This window comes from Orycteropus afer, unplaced genomic scaffold, assembly GCF_000298275.1.
Source record: "Orycteropus afer afer isolate SDZICR_OR568_19922 unplaced genomic scaffold, OryAfe1.0 scaffold00297, whole genome shotgun sequence".
Classification (NCBI taxonomy): Eukaryota; Metazoa; Chordata; class Mammalia; order Tubulidentata; family Orycteropodidae; genus Orycteropus; species Orycteropus afer.
In genome coordinates this window covers 2,421,614-2,442,794 of record NW_006921884.1, presented here as the reverse complement: position 1 = coordinate 2,442,794, position 21,181 = coordinate 2,421,614, and the positions used below count along the sequence as shown (strand labels likewise).

The following is a 21,181-nucleotide window of genomic DNA, read 5'->3' as shown; positions in this document are numbered from 1 at the left end:
CCATCAATTGCTCTTAAGCAAGTTCAAGTTGAAGCTGAAGGAAATTAAAACAAGGCCATGAGAGCCAAAGTACAACCTTGAGTATATCCTACCTGAATTTAGAGATCATCTCGAGAATAGATTTGATGCATTGAACACTAATGACTGAAGACCAGATAAGTTGTGAGATGACATCAAGGACATTATACAGGAAGAAAGCAAAAGATCATTAAGAATACCGGAGAGGAAGAAAAGACCAAAATGGATGTCAGAAGATACTCTGAACCTTACTTCAGAATATAAAATAGGTAAAGTGAAAGAAAAAAAAAAAAAAAAAAGTAAAAGAACTGAACAGAAGATTTCAAAGGGCAGCATGAGAAGACAAAGTATTATGGTGAAATGTGCAAAGACTTGAGATAGCAAATCAAAGGGAAGAATGTTTTGATGTTTCTCAAGCTGAAAGAACTGAAAAAAATATTCAAGCCCCAAGTTGCAGTGTTGAGAGATTCTATGGGCAGAATATTGAATAACACAGGAACCATCAAAAGGACATGGAAGGAACACACAGTCACTGTAACAAAAAGAATTGGTCAGCATTCAGCCATTTCAGGAGGCAGCAATATCATTGAGAATGATGGTATTGGAGGAAGAAGTTCAAGCTGCACTGAAGCCACTGATGAAAAACAAAGCTCAAGGAATTGATGAGATATTAATTAAAGTGCTTCACCAAAAGGGTGAAACACTGGAAATGTTCACTCTTCTGTACCAAGAAATTTGAAATACAACTACCTGGCCAACTGACTGGAAGAATTCCATGTTTGTGCCTTTTGAAAGAAAAATAATTCAGCAGAATGTAGAAAGTATTATTGAACAATATCATTAATATCACACAGAAGTAAAATTATCATGAAGATCATTCAGAAATGGTTGCAGCAGTACATTGAGAAGGAACTGCTGGAAATTCAGGCTGGATTGAAAAAGTGGAATACTATTGCTCATGTCAAATGGATCTTGGTTGAAAGCAGAGAATACCAGAATACTTGTTTTATTAGCTAAGCAAAGGCATTTGACGGTGTGGGTCATAACAAATTATGGATAACATTGTGAAAAACGGGAACTCCAGAACACCTGAATGTGCTCATGCAAAGCCTGTACATAGACCAAGAGGCAGTCATTCCAGCAGAAAGGGGGCATACTGAATGGTTTAAAAATTAGAAAAGTTGTGCATCAGGGTTGCATCCTTTCACTGTACTTACTCAATCTGTATACCAAAAACCAAACCCACTGTCATTGAGTCAATTCTGAGACATAGTGACAAATAATCCAAGAAACTGGATTATCTTGGATTATGTGAAGAAGGTCATGACTTCAGGATTGGAGGAAAACTTAGTAACAACTTCGAATATGCAGGTGACACAACCTTGCTTGCTGAAAGTTAAGAAGACTTGAGGCACCAACTGAAGAAGATCAAAGACTACATCCTTCAGTATGGATTGCACTTCACCATAGAGAAAACAAAAATCCTCACAATTAGATCAATAAGCAACATTATTACAAATGGAGAGAAGTCTGAAGTTGTCAAGGATTTCATTTTACTTGAATCCATCATCAATAGCCATGGTAAGAGCAATTAAGATCTTAAACAACATTTTGCACTGGACAATCTGCTGCAAAAGACCTCTTTAAAGTTTTAAAAAGCAAAGATGTCACTTTTGAGAACTAAGATGTGCCTTACCCAAGCCATGATATTCTCAGTCACCTCATGTGTATGTGAAAGCTGGACAGTGGATAAAGAGGACGGAAGCAGAATTGATGCCTTTGAATTATGATGTTAGCAAAGAATATTGAATATAACAAACTTCCAGAAAAGCAAACCAGTATGTCTTGGAAGAAGTACATTCAAAATGCTCCTTAGAAATGGAGTGGTGAGACTTCACCTCATATATTCTGGACATCTTATCAGGAGTACCCAGTCCCTGAAGAAAATCATCATGCTTGGTAAAGTAAAGGGTCAGCAAGAAAGAGGAAGACTCTCCGTAAGATGAATTGCCACAGTGGCTACAGTAGTGGGCTCAAACATAGCAAGAGTTGTGAGGATGATGCAGGACCATGTTGCACATAGGATCTCTGTGAGTCACAGCTGACTGGAGGGCACTTATCAGCAACAACAGTCAACATCTTAAAGGGAGTTATTAAACAGTCATGCTTTTTTGTCTTCTTGTCCTGAGCCCCTTTTCACGTTGGACGTCTCTTCTCCACTCCTCTGTACACCTACCAAATGTGTTTTCTTAACTTGCAACCCTATAACCTGTCCAAGTGCCCTGTTTGAGACTTGTGCTTCAGAATTATCCTTTAATCATCTTCTTTTCTCCTCCTCACTTTCAAATACAGATTTTCCAAAGAAAACCATTTACATAAAGGTATAAAACACTCTCTTCTTAGACTTTAGAATTTTAAAAGAGAAATTTGTTAATCAAATCTCTGCTTTGTTGAATTTTTAGATTCCTTATCACATACCTTTCTTACCCTCCATAATTGTCAGCATGGGCCAATATTTAACCTCACTTCAGAAAAGGTGGTACACTTTGCAACAGTTCATATATAAATTTCAGTAGTAAAGTGGGAATTATGGCTATGATAACAACAACATTCATTGATAGCAGCTATATTTTTTGAAAGTTGCCTGGTGGTATAAGAGTTGAAGCTCTCAGCTACTGATGGGTATGTTGGTAGTCCTTATTGTTGTTGTTGTTGTTGTTGTTGTTATGTGCCGTCGAGTCGGCCCCGACTCATAGCGACCCCTCCTTGGGTTTCCGAGGCAGTATCACTACGGAAGTAGTTGCCCAACCTTCCTTCCGAGGAGTGGCTGGTGGGTTTGAACCGCCAGCCTTCTGGTTAGCAGTCAAGTGCTTTAGCCACTATGCTACCAGAGCTCCCAGGTGCAGTCAATTCTGTTCTAACTCATAGCAACACTGTCTACAACAGAACAAAACACTGCCTGGTCCTGTGCCATTTTCATAATCTTTGCTGTGCTTGAGCCCATCATTGCAGCCACTGTGTCAATCCATCTCATTCAGAGTCCTTCCCTTTTTCACTGACCACTTTACCAAGCATGATATCCTTCTCCAGTGACTGGTCCCTTCTGACAACATGACCCAAGTGGGTAAGATGAAGTCTGACCATTCTTCCTTCTAAGCAGCATTCAGGCTGTACTTCTTCCAAAACAGATTTGTCCATTCTTCTGGTGGTCTGTGGTATATTCCATAATTTTCACCAACACCGCAATTCAAGTGGATCAGTTTTTCTTCAGACTTCTTTATTCATTGTACACATTCACATGCATATGAGGCTATTGAAAATGCCATGGTTTGAGTCAGGCACACCTTCCTCTTCCAAGTGACATCTTTGCTCCTTAACATTTTAAAGAGATCGTTTGGAGCAGATTTGCCAAGTGCAGTACCTCATCTGATTTCTTCACTGATGTTTTCATGGGTGTTGCTTGTAGATCCAAGTGAAATGAAATGCCTGACAACTTAAATCTTTTTCCATTTATTGTGATGTTGCTTATTGGTCCAGTTGTGAGGCTTTTTATTTTCTTTACATTGAGGTATAATCCATACTTAAGAATGTGTTCCTTGATGTTCATCAGCAAGCAAGATTGTGTTATCTTCATAACACAGGTTGTTAATGATTCTTCCTCCAATCTTGATGCCATGTTCTTCTTCATATAGTCCAACTTCTTAGATTATTTGCTTAGCATGCATACTGAGTAAGTATGGTGAAAAGATAAAACCCTGATGTACACCTTTCCTGATTTTAAACCATGCATTATCCCATCATTCAAACTACTGCCTCTTGGTCTGTGTACACGTTCCTCATAAGCATGATTACATGTTCTGAAATTGCCATTCTTCGCAATGTTACCATAATTTGTTATGATCTACAAATCTGAATGCTTTTGCATAGTCAGTAAAACACAGGTAAACATCTTTCTGGTATTTCTTGCTTTCAGTCAAGATCCATCTGACATCAGCAATGATAAGCCTCATTCCACATCCTCTTCTGAAACTGGCTTAAGTTTCTGACAATTCTCTGTCAATATATTGCTACAACCACCTTTAAATTATCTTCAACAAAATTTTACTTGCGTGGTATATTAATGATGCTGTTTGATAATTTCCACATTCTGATGGATCACTTCTCTTTGGAATGGGCACAGATATGCAACTTTCTGGTTGGTTGGCCAGGTAGCTATCTTCCAAATTTCTTGGCATAAAAGAGTGAGCCCCTCGAGCACTGCAGCTGTTTGTTGAAATACCTTAATGAGTATTCCATTAATTCTTGGACACTTGTTTTTTTTGCCAATTCCTCAACATGTGGACTTGTTTTAATTTTCTTCAACTTCAGCTTGAGTCTGCATAGATGAATTGATGGTGTTTTCCACAGTCAGCCAAGGAAATAATTACAGGCTAGAAAACCCATTGGATAGTTCTTCTCTTTCACTTGGGGTCACTAAGATTTGAAATGGTCTGGAGGGCACCTAACAACAACACCACTTATTGAGAACTTTTTTGTGCTCTTTGATTTTGAGCAAGTTACTTAAGATACTTCAGTTTGGTGTCAACTTGGCTGGGCCTGGTTGGTGGCTGGGCAGCTGGATGTAGTGTTACCCATGAAGAGAGTGGTAATCAACTCCATGATGAAATCTACTGTAAGCAGTTGAGTAGCTGCCTTAGGGAATGTAGTCTGCTTCCTGTATATAAGCAGAAGCCTTGGGGAATGGTTTCTTGCTTATGGCACACTTGGACTCTGCATGCAGCCGCATTGTTGTTTAGCAGTCTGCCATACTCTTCCAACCTTGGGACTTTCACTGTGCTGGAGTTAATGGCCTGCTGTGTGGTTTGGTAACATCGGGACTATACCATTTTATTTGTCGACGCTGGGCTTGTTAGCTTCAACAACCAGTAGCTGCCTGAATGAAGAGATGCCTCTAGCTTCAGTGGGCCAGGAGCAGGAGGCAGAGCTGAAGCCCAAGGTCGAAGGGCTTTCACACTGCCCCTAGAGCCTGGCACTTTGAACCTGGACTTCTAGCCTCTAGAACTGTAAGAGAATAAACTCCTGTTTGTTAAGGCCATCCCATTTGTGTTATATTCTTGTCAGAGTTGGCATTAGGTAACCAGAAAAACTTCATTTCTTTATCTTTAAATACACATATCTACCTCACATGCTTATTATGAGAATATATAATATTTTGTTGATTGCAAAATTTAAGTTGGAGGTAATTTTTTTTTTTTTTAATTTTGATTTTGGTGGAAGTTTACAGAGCAAATTCATTTTCCATACAACAGTTCACATACACTTTGTCTCATGACATTGACTCCAATTTACCACAATGCAACAGCTCCCCTCCTTCTTCCTCCCCATAGTTACCTTTTCCCTGTGTTCGTCCCTCTATGCACTCCTGTCCCCTGAGCTGTCTCCCTGTGCATACACAGCCCTTCTATTCTCCCATGATTGAGCTCTCCAAGGAAAGTATCTACCTAATTTAAATGTTCAGCTCATATGCCTGTCTTTTCTTTGGCTGGAAGCCACAAGAGTGGATTCAATTCCAGACCTGAAGGGCAGCTAGGGGCCATAGTCTCAGTGGTTCCATCAGGTTCCATCAGCAAACCTGGTCCCTTTTTTTTTTTTAATGATTCTGAGTTTTGTTCCACAATGTTCTCCTACTCTATCTAAGATCTCCTATAGAGATCTCCCCTGAGTGGTTGATAGTGGTACCCGGGCACCATCTAGTTCTGGTCTTATAGTCATATAAGCTGAGGATCGCATGTTGTACCAGTCACTTGGGCTAATTGTTTTCATGAATCTTTGGTTTTCTTCATTTTTCTCTGCTTCAGATGAGGAGATACCCATTATTGCATGTAGATGGCTGCTTGCAAGCTTTTACGAAAGTAGGATGTGGAACAATGTTTTGTGTAATATATATGCCAATTGAGCTTGATGTCCCTTGTGACTATGGTCCCAAGCCCACAGGTCCAAGTACTTGCTCCCTCTGGGGAGCTGGCTGTGGCCAAGAAGTGACTACAACCTTGCCCCCCTTCCTCCCTTCTCTATACCTGGGAATTCTTACAGAGTATGTAAATACACTTGTAGAAACATCGTCTGCCAACCCTAAACATGGTAATGGGCACACTCTTCCCTGCATAGTTCAAGCTGGAGGTGATCTTAATTCTTAATTATGTAAGTTCAGATAAATATCTTTAAACTTTTTTTAAAAAATTAAGAAAGAACCTAGAATGTATCAACACCATAAAAGCCATTTATTTTTATAGTTTTACCTGTACTTAAGTGAAAAAGTCTTTGTATGCCTTTAAAGGGGTATATGAGTCCAAAACCATGTTGTTGTTGTTGTTTTTTAACTGATGGCAGAAGAGAATTGTTATTTATTTGACATTCTATTTGCTTTTCATAGTAATATTTGGAGCCCCTGGATTTTCAAAAGGTGATTTTGCTTTTGGTTATATTTTTGAGTTAGAGTAATTCAGTTTATTGGAACTACTATTTTATACTATTAGCCTTCTTGTAGACAACCTACAGTACTATATATTTTTATGACACACTTTGCCACTATAAGATTGTGATGTTTACTTACATTTTTTCCTAATAGACTACTAATTCCATCATGTTTATTTGATTGCTTTTGAAAAAAAACTTGATAAAATAGCCTGAATAAAAAAAATTATTATTGTTACTAGCAACTTACAGTGTGCCAGGCATTGAGCTAGGCATATTACATGCAATATATTTGTTTCTCTAATAATTAACACAGTTAATCCTCAGAGAATTTTTATTATAACATTCTTAAGAAATTAATTTTAAAAATTTTATTTTGCATATCCTTTTCTGAAAGCCACCATTCTTATCTCTTAAACAGAATTCTTATCACTCTACCACAACTGTTAATCTTACTATTTGTGAGATTATTAAAATATCCTAGGTACAATAATTTTTTTTGCTATTAATCCATTTTCAAGAATTTTCCTATGTTTGTTTTCTTTAATTTGTCACTTCCTACTTTAATCCCAGAAGGAGCTTTGGTGGCCTAGTGGTTAAAATGCTCAGCTGCTAAAATGTTCAGACCTACCAACTGCTTGGTGGGAGAAAGATGAGGCAGTTTGCTTCTATAAAGATTTAAAGTCTGGGAAACATAATGGAGCAGTTCTACTCTGTCCTATAAAGTCACTATAAATTGGAATCTATAAGATGGCTGTGAGTTTTGGATTTTTTTGGGTACTTTAATCTTCATTATTATTTAAATTTCTGTATTTTTTAGGTAATGTATCTTTGGATAGTACTGTTACTCTCATTTTAAATCATTCTATTGAACTAATTTTTCATTGTTTTTTTGGGGGTAGAATAAAAAATCTTAGCAATTCTATTTCTTAGGTTTTTGTAGTATTTAAAATTATTTTCCTAAATTCAAGGGCTCTCTATCTATGCTTGTTATGAACTCGAATGATACTATTTTTACAAATTCTAATCATGCTTATATTCTATTCATTGTTTCTCAATAAGTTATGACCATTTTATAATGACCAGTGTTATTTCCTCTTCTTCCTTTAATCAACTTTCTGATTTAAAAAAAAAAAAAAAAAAAAAAAAAAACTCTGTCAAACTCTTAACAGTTAAATTGTACAAAGAGCTCTATTTAGGATATAGTGCTAAAAATCTCCCTGAAGTGTCTTGCAATTGTTTCTTGTAATAGACTCTGTAAGTAAGAGGAGCCATCACCATTTACTTTTAGTTCTTTTGCAGAGATGAATAAACATCTTACAATGCTGATTTAGACAATGTTTTAAAAATGCAGTGATGTACTTGGGTGTGTGACTAACTCTTGCTTAGTTAAATGTTTTACAGCATTATAACATAGTTGGATCCAGCTCATCTTTTAAAGCAGTTGTCAGAAAAATATGGGCCAGCATGGTAGAATGTATTAGCTCAATACATTGTCTCCATTTTGTTATGAAGCTGCTGAGGAAGCTATGATATACAGCACTGTCATTACAGATCTATTGTTAGGACGGTTCCACAATCTTCTTTGCACTGCCATTAATTTATAGCAGTAAACAATATGTAGCCTTCCAACTGCAGCAAAGCAGAATCTTTTAATGAGGTGGATGTTATTACCACAATAAATCAGTGCTTTCGTGTAATGTATAATTCAATGTGTGTATTCCCACTGTAACTTCTCTGAGTAAGCTGATAGTGTATCATTGTCATTGCACAGCTCCACTAGTCTTTTTTTTTTTTCAAAAACCTTCTTTTATTTAGGGACTTCTTTTTTATATGCTTGCAAATAAATGTAGCATGTCTTGATAGCTGTCCTGTAGCAGGCTTCAGAAACCAACTGTAACAATAACAGCCAGAATCAATACTGTGGTTCTACCTATATGGATCTCTGCACAGTGTCCTTTTTTCAGACGCTAGTGAAATCAATCCTAATTGGTTTTAGCATTATATTCAAGAAATGTGATTTTATAACTATTGATTTTGGGGGTACTCATTTGGAGAGTAATAAAAATAGGAGCAGATAAAGTGAATACTTAATATGCTGCAGCACTATACAAAAGGAGCATTGATTCTATTTTTAATTCATATAATTTGTCTCCCAATGATTTTTATTTCTTCTTTCTTTCCTTTTGCACAGCTCAGTCTTTAAGGAAAACAACTAACATACATTTAAAGACATTCCAAATTGGTTCTGTAACAAAGAAAGAATTCTTAGAGTCAGTTGTATTCTTAACTGGCATAAATCATATAATCAGATATAATTCTTTTGTACAGAAACTGATGTTTTAAAATGCCATTTTAAATTAGTATACTCTCACACTAGTTTAAAATAGTAGTCAACCAAATATTTCTAAAAATAGACTTGTAAAAATGGCTTATGTTAAAATAATGTTGACTTAGGACCAAGTTATTGAAAGACAGTGGTACCAAAGATAAAGAGTAATATGTGTGTGTGGGGGGAGGTTAATTTAAGAAAGTAGTCAAAATAGTAAATTTAAATGTTGCTTAAGAGCATGTATCTGTATGAAAAGCAATTTAAAAACAGGTCTGAAAACTGTTTCATTTATAAAAAGATTTTTTTTTTTATAAAATTACTCTTTATAAAAGATATAAAGCAAATGCCGTTGTTCTAAATCTGATTAAGGGAAGTAATCTTACATATCTCCCCTCCACACACACACTGAATTGGTACTTACGTTTTGAATAAAGACTAGAGATTTACTGTAGATCAGAATGTTTTAGAGTTGTTCTTAACCTTCTCTGAGCTCTAGACTCTTTGTGAACTTTAAGGAAATTTTGTATGTCTTCCTTAAGAAATGTCTCTGTTTGTAATCATACAAAATTTTGCATACTATTTGAGTTCATGTACTCCCTTAAAAGCATCAATAATAATGATACCAACAACGTTTATTGAGCTTTTATCCTATGCCAAACAATGTGCTATGGTCATTACAGGCATTATTTTATTCATTTCTTATCACAGTTCTAAAAGATTATGTTAAAAATAGTAGTTAGAATTTATTGACTGTTTAACATATACCAGACATGATTTGAAGGACTTTACATGTTCTTACTCATTTTATCCTCTAAAACAGCCTTTTCACAGGTACTGTCATTTTCCCAATGACCTCAGTTTCTTTACCACTTTGCTACACTGTTCTTTGGACCACATTTGTAATGTATTGTCTTTCAGTATGAACTTGTAATCTGTCTGCTATTCATTTTATATTTTTTAATATTTCATGCAGGCATATTTTGTCCCAGTTTCACTAATACTACTGGAATTCTGCAGTGAAATTTCTCATACTACTAGAAATTTCTAATTCTATCTTAATGTCTTTTTTATACAACTTCCTTCTTGTAATCTTTTTCATCCTTCTCCTAAGTTTGTTCCATCCTCTTCTCAGAACCCATGATAAGTCATTTCTTCCAGCTTCAAGATTCTGTTTCTGGTTGTTGCTTCTAATGGACTAAATAGGACTGTATAGATGCTTTCCAAGGCATTGCATAACTAATACTCAGTTCATGTAATTGTCTTTATGAAAATACTTGTTATGGACTGATTAAAGACTTATGTTCAACAGAAGCTAGACTTGTTGAGACATGACAGATGTCTCTATCACTTACTTATATGTGCATGTTCAGCCTGCTTTGAAAAATGAATTTGTTTTTCCACCTGCCCTATGAATATAATGCTGGGTTTTAAAGAAAATAATAATTTAAGAACAAAAACAAAAAATCACTTCCATTGAGTAGATACTAACTCATCTTTAGCACAGAGTAGAACTGCCCCTCAGAGTTTCCAAGGCTATAAACCATTACAGAAGCCATGCCTTTCTCCTGCAGAATGGCTGATGGGTTCTACTTACCAACCTTTTGGTTAGTGGCTGAATGCTTTTAACCATGGCACCACCAGAGCGCCTTTAGGGTGTTTATTTAATATATGCTAATATATTACCATGCCTGCTAATAAAGTAATATTTGAAGAGAGGAAGATATGAAGGATATTACATTTCTTATTTTCTGTTCTTTCTACCCATTGCCAGCCAATTGGAGCTTTGAATCCAAAAAGAGCAGCATTCTTTGCAGAGCGTTATGAATCATGGGAAGATGATCAAGTTCCAAAGTTCCACTATGGTACTCATTACTCAACTGCAAGCTTTGTTCTTGCATGGCTGTTAAGAATAGTAAGTTCAATTTGAATGATAAACCATGACTAAATAACCACAATGTTATAGAGAATGTATAATGGTTAAAAATCTTCATCTTTCTTGAAAACTATTTTTTTAATGACTGATGCTTTAATTATATATTATTTGGTATCTGTTTTATAACATATTACCATAATATTCCATTTAAAATGTTTTACCTGAAATTGTGTGACTGTTTTTCTTAAATTTGCCTCTGCAAATTGTGGATCTCTTATAAGATTCTAAATTATTACATAGGTCATATTCAAATGTAGTCTATTAAAATAAGAACTAAATAAGATTTCATAATCACAGACATATATTGATGTAGTTTGGAAACTTATAGCAAATGAAACAAGTTTACTTATTACAGTGTCTCTGTAGGTAACACTGAGGTTGCCATGTATTGATAATATATTGGTTAAACAAGAAATGTTTCTGTAAAATTGAAAGGTGATTTGTCTAGTAGAAAGTAATTTCTTTGGGAAAGCATTAGCAGCACATCATTAATTAGAGCTTGTTAGAAGCATACAGGCAGACATAAATCCTAGAAGTAATTTATAGTGCTTAGCTAATTTCAAGCAATTATCCACTAATACGTGTTTAAGTGTTCTTTAACTAAGAGGAGGCTTTTAAATCTTCCAAACATTTTTCTTTTCTTAATCATAAATTAAATATTGAGTCATAACAATAGGAAAATTACATAGTGGACTATTTCACTTTACTGTGAAGAAAATGCAACCTAATGTGTGTCTGAATGTTATTAATAAATTGTTCTTGGAAAGGAAGAAAGTCTGAAAAAAAGTAAATACCAAATATTAGAAATATTTATAAACACCGCTGAAATTTAAAAAAAAATGTAAGAACATTGGTCTAATCATTTAGATATAAATCCTGTTCTCTATGTAGTATATATTGTTGGCTAAAGCACGTTAGTCATTAAAATATTTAGATATAAAGATTTATTAAAAACCGTATTTTTATGCATAAGGAAACATACAGAATTTTTTAATTGTTTATTTTACAGGAACCCTTTACAACTTATTTCCTAAATTTACAAGGAGGGAAGTTTGATCATGCAGATAGAACTTTTTCATCAGTTTCCAGAGCTTGGAGAAATAGTCAGCGTGACACATCTGATATCAAGGTACAGAAATATTTCATTTTACAATTATTATTGCCAATGTATTTCTTGTTGAGTGAATGATGAAAATGTCTCTCCTGCAATTCAGCCTTCTTTACTAAAGGTAAAGCCTCAGAGGATAAGGCCTTAATTAAATGGCCAAGAACCACTATACAGAATTTCTCTCTTTAGTTGCAGAATATCTTTTTCCTCCTCCTTGGAGTCTTTTTTTTTTTTTTTTTAAAGAGAAATAATGTAATATGGATGTCCTTCATGTAAGGCAGCCTAATCAAGGGAATTCTGAATATAATGAATAAAATTAATATAGTCAGAAAAATACTAAGGGAAAAATCTCAAACCTATGTATTTGGAGGTTCCATGCTTCCATTCTTAGGTAATCATCTTTTAGCTGTTGTTGGTCTTAAATGTACACCTGATATAGGATTGCATTTGCTGAGAATTCTACTCTTGTTAATATGCCTGTTTATTATGGTAAAAGACAAAGTTTTGCATAGTTATTAATATAATCCTCACTGTACTTTTGTTTCAACCTTCAAAAGCACATTATTTTATTTTCTTGACATATAATATAAGAAGGTACTGTGTTAGATCTATTTTGTATGATGATATAACTGTGGTTGTGAAGCTCCTTATGATCTCATAAAGAAATACGACTTACACATAAATAAATATAACATGAGAGAAGATAATAAGTGTGCCATATGAGAGATTTTAGAGTTCAAAGGAGCAACAGTTAAATTCCTCTTGTATAAGGAGCTGTAGATTACTTTTTAAAAAATTCAATATAATGATAATTGTACATTTCATTTATGTGGTGGACTAACCAAAGGGCAAAGTGGGTAAATCCCACCTGCATCACTAATTATATATTAAGGATTATCATGAATTCATTTCCCAAAATATGCAAATGGATCCAATCTGATCTTCCCTCTTCTCCATTCTTGTCATCAATCACTAATACAATATTCTCTCTCTCCTACCCTCGCCACCCAGAACTAGGTCAGAGCTCACAAGTTAGATGGATACTTTCTTTCAGACCAGTTGCCCATGCATCATCTCAGACCCTTGCCACCTAGATCCAGTTCAGAACTTACACATTAGAATGACACCTCTTTCAGGCCACCAGACAGGCAGATGCCAGCCCCTGCTGTCTCTCACAGCCCCTTTGGGTCCATTGCTTTCCTTTGAATGCCCAGCGACTTTAAATACAACAGTTGCTAGTACTAGACAAAGACTAGAATTTCAGTTCCTGCTATTGTGCTACTGTAATTTCTAGTTTTCTATTAGTATTAGATAAGGCATTTATATAAAGTAATAGAGAACAAGGTTAACCGAAAAGTTAAAAGAATTTAAAATTTCAGTTCCTCAACATAATAAAGAGCATATATGCAAAAGCAACAACCAACATTATTCTCAATGGAGAGACACTGAAACCATTCCCCTTGTGAGCAGGAACCAGCAAGGATGCCCTCTATCACCACTTCTGTTCAACATTGTGTTGGAAGCCCTAGCCAGGGCAGTAAGGCAAGAAAGGGAAATCAAAGGCATCCAAATTGGTAAGGAAGAAGTAAAACTCTCCTTATTTGCTGATGATATGATCCTATCCCTAGAAAACCCAAGAGACTCAGTTGAAAAACTACTGGAACTAATTGAGAGATTTAGCATAGTGGCAGGATGCAAGATCAACATCCAAAAATCAGTTGGATTCCTCTACACCAGCGAAGAGATTACTGAAAAGGAAATAAGGAAATTAGTACCATTTACAATGTTGTTGCTGTTGTTATGTGCCGTCAAGTCGGACCTGACTCATAGTGACCCCTCCTTGGGTTTCCAAGGCAGTATCACTACAGAGGTAGATTGCCCCATCTTCCTTCTGATGAGTGGCTGGTGGGTTTGAATCACCAGCCTTCTGGTTAGCAGTCAAGTGCCCAAGGCACTATGCTACCAGAGCTCCCACCATTTACAATAGCTACCCAAAATATAAAATAGTAGGGAATAAATCTCACTTGTGACACAAAAGACCTGTACAAAGAAAACTACAAATCATTACTTCAAGAAATCATGAGATCTACATAAAAGGAAGAACATACCATGCTCATGGTTAGGAAGATTGAACATTGTGAAAATGTCAATTCTACCGAAAGCAATCTATGCGTTCAGTGGAATCCCAATCCAGATCCCATCAACATTCTTTAAGGATATGGAAAAACCAATCACTAATTTTATGCAGAAAGGAAAGAGACCTCAAATAAGCAAAGCCACTCCTCAGAAGGAAGATTGGGCGATCTACTTCCGTAGTGATACTGCCTCGGAAACCAAAGGAGGGGTCGCTATGAGTTGGGTCCAACTCGAGGGCACAGAACAACAACAACAACATTAAAGGAGAAGAACAAAGTAAGAGGCCTCACACTCTTGGATCTCAAAACCTACTCTATAGCCATAGTAGTCAAAACAGCCTGGTACTGGTACAATGACAGACACATAGACCAAAAACCAAAATCAAAGCAAATTCATTGCCGTCAAGTCAGATTCGACTCACAGAGACCCCTCCTTGGGTTTCCAAGGCAGTATCACTACGGAAATAGATTGCCCAACCTTCCTCCGAGAAGTGGCTGGTAGGTTTGAACCGCCAGCCTTCTGGCTAGTAGTCAGATGCCTTAGGTACTATACCACCAGAGTGGAACAGAATGGAGAACTCAAAAATAGATCCATCAACCTCTGGTCAGCTGATTTTTGACAAAGGACCGAAAACCAGTAAATGGACAAGTGTGGTCTCTTTAGCAAATGGTGCTGGCAAAACTGAATATCCATTTGCAGAAAAATGAAACAAGATCCGTACCTCACACTGTACACAAAAACTAACTCCAGATGGATTAAAGACTTAAATGTGAAATGTAAAACTATAAAGTTCTTAGAGGAAAAAACAGAGGCAAATTTAGGGGCCCTCATTTATGGCATAAATAGACTATCAATCGTAACCCAAAGATGGATCGAAGACTTATTTAAATAAAATTTTCAAAAAGATAACATAATGACATTTCAGAAAGTTTTTATTTTAAGCTGAGAGGGAGCTGTTACTTTATTGTTTTAGAATTCTTATTTCTTGCAGTCTGTCAGCTTTCAAATAATACTTTTACTGAAAAAAAAGGTTGTATAAAGTAAAGTTAAGAAATAAGATTTTTTTTTATTTCAGTGAAGAAAGAGACTTATTCAGTTTTACTGTTACTAGTGGCTGCTATCCCTGCTCATCTATCATTTTGTCATAATGTGGTGGCTTGTGTGTTGCTGTGATGCTGGAAACTATGGCACTAGTATTTCAAATATTAGAAGGGTCACCCATTGTGGTAAGGTTTCATCAGAGCTTGCAAACTAAAATAGACTGATGGGAAGGACTTAGCCACGTCCACTTCTGAAAAAATTGACCACTGAAAACCTTATGGATAACAGGGAAATACTGTCTGATATATTGCCAGAAGATGAATCCCTCGGGTTGGAAGGCACTCAAAATATGACTGAGGAAGAGCTGCCTCCTCAAAATAGAGTCAATCTTAATGATGTGGATGGATTAATGATTTTGGGACCATTCATTTGCTGATGTAGCTTAATTCAAAATGAGAAGAAGCAACTGCAAACATCCATTAATAATTGGAACGTGGAATATATGAAGAATGAATCTAGGAAACTTGGAAGTTGTCAGAAATGAAATGGAATGCATAAAGATCAATATCCTAGGCATTAGCGAGCTGAAATGGATCAGTATTGGCCATTTTGAATCGGGCGGTCCGATGATTTACTCTGCTGGGAATGACAAATTGAAGAGGAATGGCCTCATGTTCATTGTCAAAAAGAATATTCAAGATCTATCCTGAAGTACAATGCTGCCAGTGATAGAATACCATCTATGTGCCTACAAGGAAGACCAGGTAGTACTATTATTCAGATTTATACACTAAATGAAGAAATTAAAGATTGTTACCAACATTTGCAGTCTGAAATTGACCAAATATGCAATCAATATGTATTAGTAATTACTGGTGATTGGAATGTGAAAGCTGTAAACAAAGTGGAAGCATTGGTAGTTGGAAAATATGATGTTGGTGGTGAAAATGATGCCAGAGATTACATGATATAGAATTTTGTACAGTGAAGGACTTATTCATCAAAATCCCGTTTTTCAACAACATTATCAGTGACTATACCTGTGGACCTTGCCAGATGGAATACATGGGAATCAGATTGACGACGTCTATGGAAAAGGGTGATGGGGAAGCTCATTATCATTAATCAGAAAAAGGCCGGAGGGGGACTGAAACAGACTATCAATTACTTGGATACAACTTCAAGTTGAAGCTGAAGAAAATTAAAACAAGTCCATGAGAGCCAAAATATGACCTTGAGTATATCCCACCTGAATTTAGAGACTGTCTCAAGGATCAATTTAACACGAACCCAATGACCAGACAAGTTGTGGGATGATGTTAAGGACATCATACACGAAGAAAACAAAAGGTCATTAAAAAGATAGGAAAGGAAGAGAAGACCACAATAGCTGTCAAAAGAGACTCTGAAAATTGCTCTTGAATGGTGTTTTGGTTACCTAGTGCCACTCTGACAAGAATGTACCACAAATGGGATGGCCTTAACAAACAGGAGTTTATTCTCTTACAGTCTGGAGGTTTAAGTCCAAGTTCAAAGTGCCAGGCTCTAGGGACTGGGTGAAAGCCCCTCAACCTTGGGGTCCAGCTCTGCCTCCTGCTCCCAGCCCACTGGAGCTAGAGGCGTTTCTTCACTCAGACAGCTGCTGGCTGCTGAGGCTGGGAAGCCCAAGGTTGACAAGTAAAAAGGCACAGTCCCAAGGTTACCAAACCACACAGCAGGCCATTAATTTAAGGAGGCTACTGAAAAAAACAACATGGCTACATGCAGGATCCAAGTGTTCCATATGCTAGAGACCATTCCCAAAGCTGCTGCATATATACAGGAAGCAGACCACATACCCAAAAACAGCTACTCAGCTGCTCACAGTAGATTCCACCATGCAGTTGTTTACCAGTCACATAATGGGGAATACTACATCCAGCTGCCTAGCCACTCAACCAGGTCCAGCCACGTTGACACATGAACTGAACTACCACAAATGGAGAGTAGCTAAAGCAAATGAAAGAAATGATGAAATAAAAGAACTGAACAGAAGATTTCAAAGGGTAGCTTGAGAAGACAAAGTAAAGTATTATAATGAACTGTGCAAAGACCCGAAGTAAAAAAAAAAAAAACAAAAGGAAAGATCACACTTGGCATTTCTTAAGCTGAAAAAAAATGGAGGAATAATTGAAGCCTCAAGTTATAGTACTGAAGGACTCTATAGATCAAAGATTGAATGATGCAGGAAGCATCAAAAAAAGATGGAAGGAATACACAGAGTCACTGTACCAAAAAGATTGGTCGAATTCAGCCATTTCAGAAAGTGGCATATGATGATCAAGAGCCAATAGTGTGAAGGACTAAGTCGAAGCTACCCTGATGGAATTGGTGAAAAACAAGGCTCCAGGAATTGAGGAAATACCCATTGAGATGTTTCATCAGATGGATGAAAGCTGGAGGTGCTTACTCTTTTATACCAAGGAATTTGAAAGATAGCTTCCTGGCCAGCCAACTGAGAGAGATCCCTATTTGTGCCATTTCCAAAGAAAGGTTATCCCACAGAATATGGAAATTATCAATAATATCACATGCAAGTAAAATTTTTCTGAAGATTATTCAAAAATGGTTATAGTAGTATATTGGTGGAGAATTGCCAGAAATTCAGTCCACATTCAGAAGAGTATGTGGAACAAGGGATATCACTGCTGATGTCAGATGGATTTGGGCTGAAAGTAAAGAATACCAGAAAGACATTTGTTTTTGTTTTATTGACTATGCATAGGCATTTGATTGGGTGGATCATAATAAATTATGGATAACTTTGGGGAGAATGGAGATTTCAGAACATTTAATTGTATTCATGAGGAACCTTTACATAGACCAGGAGCCAGTCGTTTGAATAGAACAAGAGGATACTGAGTAGTTTAAAATCAGGAAAGGTGTTTGTCAGGTTTTATCCTTTCACCATACTTACTCAGTCTGTATGTTGATCAAATGTCTGAAAAACTGGTCTGTATGAAGAAGATCACAGCATCAAGATTGGAGGAAGATTCACTAACAGTCTGCAGTACTCAGATGGCACAACCTTGCTTGCTGAAAGTGAGGAAGACTTGAAGCATTTACTGTTGAAGATCAAAGATGACAGCCTTCAGTATGAATTACAACTGAACAAAAAGGAAACAAAAATCCTCACAATTGAACCAAAAGCAATATCATAATAAATGGAGAAAAGATTGAAATTTTCAAGGTTTTTTTTTTTACTTGGATCCATGATCAATGCCCATAAAAGCAGCAGTCAAGAGATCAAACTATGTATTGCATTGGCAACATCTGCTGCAAAAGATCCTTTAAAGTGTTAAAGAGCAAAGATGTCATTTTAAAGACTAAGATATGCCTGACCCAAGCCATGGTATTTTTCAGTTACCTCATATGCATGTGAAACCTTGACAAACGAATAAAGAAGACTGCAGAAAAATTGATACATTTGAATTGTGGTGTTGGCAAAAAATATTGAATGTACCATGAACTCCTAGATGGATGAACAAATCTTTCCTGGAGGAAGTAGAGCCAGACTGCTCCTTAGACGCGAGAATGGCCAAACATTGTCTCTCATACTTTGGTCATATTGTCAGGAGGGACAAGTCTCTGGATCAGGATATCATGCTTGGTAAAGTAGAGGGTCAGTGAAAAAGGGGAACATCCTCAATGAGATAGACTGACACAGTGGTTGCGACAGTGGAATCAAGCACAGCAATGGTTGTGAGGATGGTTCAGGACCGGACATTGTTCTATTCTTTTGTATATAGAGTCACTATGAGTTAGAACCAAATTGAGGGCACCTAACAACAGTGGTTACTGTATTGGCTTTTGCATACTTAGGGCATTGGTTTGGAATCACACCAAATGATAACTCTCTGCTTATGGAGAGAATGCATACATCTTCTTTAGTCAACAATGTTTCTGATGTGTACTTCATCAAAATATGAATTGAAAGGCAATAAGAATATGAAGTCTTGAGGAATGAAATGGGGAATCGTTACTCTGAAAATAACATTTCTAAATTCCTAGTAGAGTCAGTGTTTCAAATCTTAAAAAGTCACTGAAATATAGAAATTATTTATTAATTTATTAAGATTTATTAAGACAAAATTTTATGTCACAAGTAAGTCTCATAAAGCTAGGGTGAGTTTCACTAGGCAATCACATCTAAATATTAGGCAAATGTCTGAACTTTTCTAGACAGTGCATTTTCACAGATTCTTCTTTTCCCCTCTCTTGAGGCAGACTTCTTATTTCAGGTATCCAAGAGTCAATAAATGAAATCAAATAGTTTAGAACTGTCTAATTTGCTGCAACTTAAATTCTTTTTCTTCCTCTGTTTAGAAATGATTAAAAGTTAGGATTAGAAAGTATGGAAGGAGTCATACATGGCACCTCATTTTATTACTTTGAAGTGAGGGCAGTTGCAAATGGATCTAAAATGGGAATTACCAGAGAACTATACTTCTAGAAGCTCAGAATTTAGTACAGTATATATTACTGAAACAATGTTGTTGGCAGTGGTTGCCATCAAGTCAATTCCAACTCATGGCGGCCCCATGTATGGTAGAATAGAACCGCACCATAGAGTTTCCAAGGCTATAACCTTTCTTTCTTTATTTATTTTTTTAATTGTGATTTGGGTGAAGATTTACAGAGCAAATTCACTCTCCATACAGCAGTTGACATATACTTTGTCTCATGTCATTGACCACAGTTTACCATAATGCAACAGCTCCCCTCCCACTTCCTCCCCATAGTTACCACTTCCCAGTGTCCATCCCTCCATACTCTCCTGCCCCCTGAGCTGTCTCCCTGTGCATAAGCAGCCCTTCCTTCTCCCAGGCTATAACCTTTCAGAGAAGCAGATCTCCAGGCTGGATAGGTTTGAACAGCCAAGCTTTTATTTCGGCTAGTAGTTAACCAGGTATACCACCCAGAGCCTCCAACAAAATAATAACCTATGCTAAAAGTAAAATTATAATAAAAGTTTGGAGGCATGCTCAGGTAGCATTTAATTATTTTTTATTTGTTTGTTTGTTTCAATTGATTTTATACACTGCCAGTTTCTGGTTGTGATACAGCACCAAATAAACACAGACCTTGCCTTCACTGAACTTTCACACTAGTGGAGATACTGACAACAAAACAACTTCCTGTAATGAAGTATAGTAGCTGCTTTATGGGCTCATAGGTACAGCTTCTGTGCAGAGGAAAAGGAAAGAGAAAATCCGGAGCCAATCATGAGAGCCCTTGTAAAGCAGGCTTTAATACAGCCTTCCCTATTTCTAGACAAGGCTTGTTAAGGAGGTCAGCTTGATTCTGAGGGGAGTCAGGACACAGAAACAGATTTTGTGGTTTTAAGAGATGACTGTGGTTGGTCTTTGAATATGTATGACACTATGTGAAAATATGGAAGCAGTTGTTAAGCTCTTAAAGTAATTAGAAGAGTCAGTGAAGGTTTAAATTCAGTAGGAGCAATGGAAGAGGAAAGATGTGGATGAATTTAAGGCATTTAAAAAGTAAGAACTTTTAGTCTACTGAGATGAAAGAGAGAAAATTTAAATTGTACTTGAGCATCTGTGTACAGAACACAGAAAAAATAGCAGATTTAATTAAGGCATAGGGCTTTAACTCTCTGCCTTCAGGCAGAGTATTTCTTATGAAAAGTGAATTAAAATCCCCAAAACATGTTTTGTTAAACAAACCAGCATTATTCTATCATAAAGATAAATGAAGTCCTGTTAACATGCTACATAGATGAAAACATTATGTTGAGTGAAATAAGTCAGACACAAAAGGACAAATATTACATCATCCCACTTACATGAAATATCTAGAACAGTAGAGACCAAAGTTTGTTAGTAACCACCAGAGGTGGGTGGCAGGGAGAGGAAAAGGGAGACTCACTGCTTGGAAGACCCTGAGCTTCTCTGAAGGGCAATGGGAAAATTTGGAAATGGATAATGGTGATGGTTGAACAACATGATAAACATAATTAGTGTTACTAAGTTATACCTGTGAAGAAAGTTGAAATGGCAAGCTTTATTACATAAATATTGACCATAAATTAAAAAATAACTCTCCAGGATTTGGCAATTGCTTGTTTGTAAGGGAC

General features: G+C 36.4%; 1 protein-coding gene across 1 annotated transcript in view; it reads left to right on the top strand.

Moving 5' to 3' along the window:
- Positions 1-21,181, top strand: part of LRBA (LPS responsive beige-like anchor protein) — a 1,065,192-nt gene that overhangs the window by 822,727 nt on the left and 221,284 nt on the right. Inside the window, 2 exon segments of the mRNA XM_042782393.1 lie at positions 10,596-10,736; positions 11,767-11,886. Of these exon segments, the coding sequence (XP_042638327.1) occupies positions 10,596-10,736; positions 11,767-11,886 (261 nt within the window).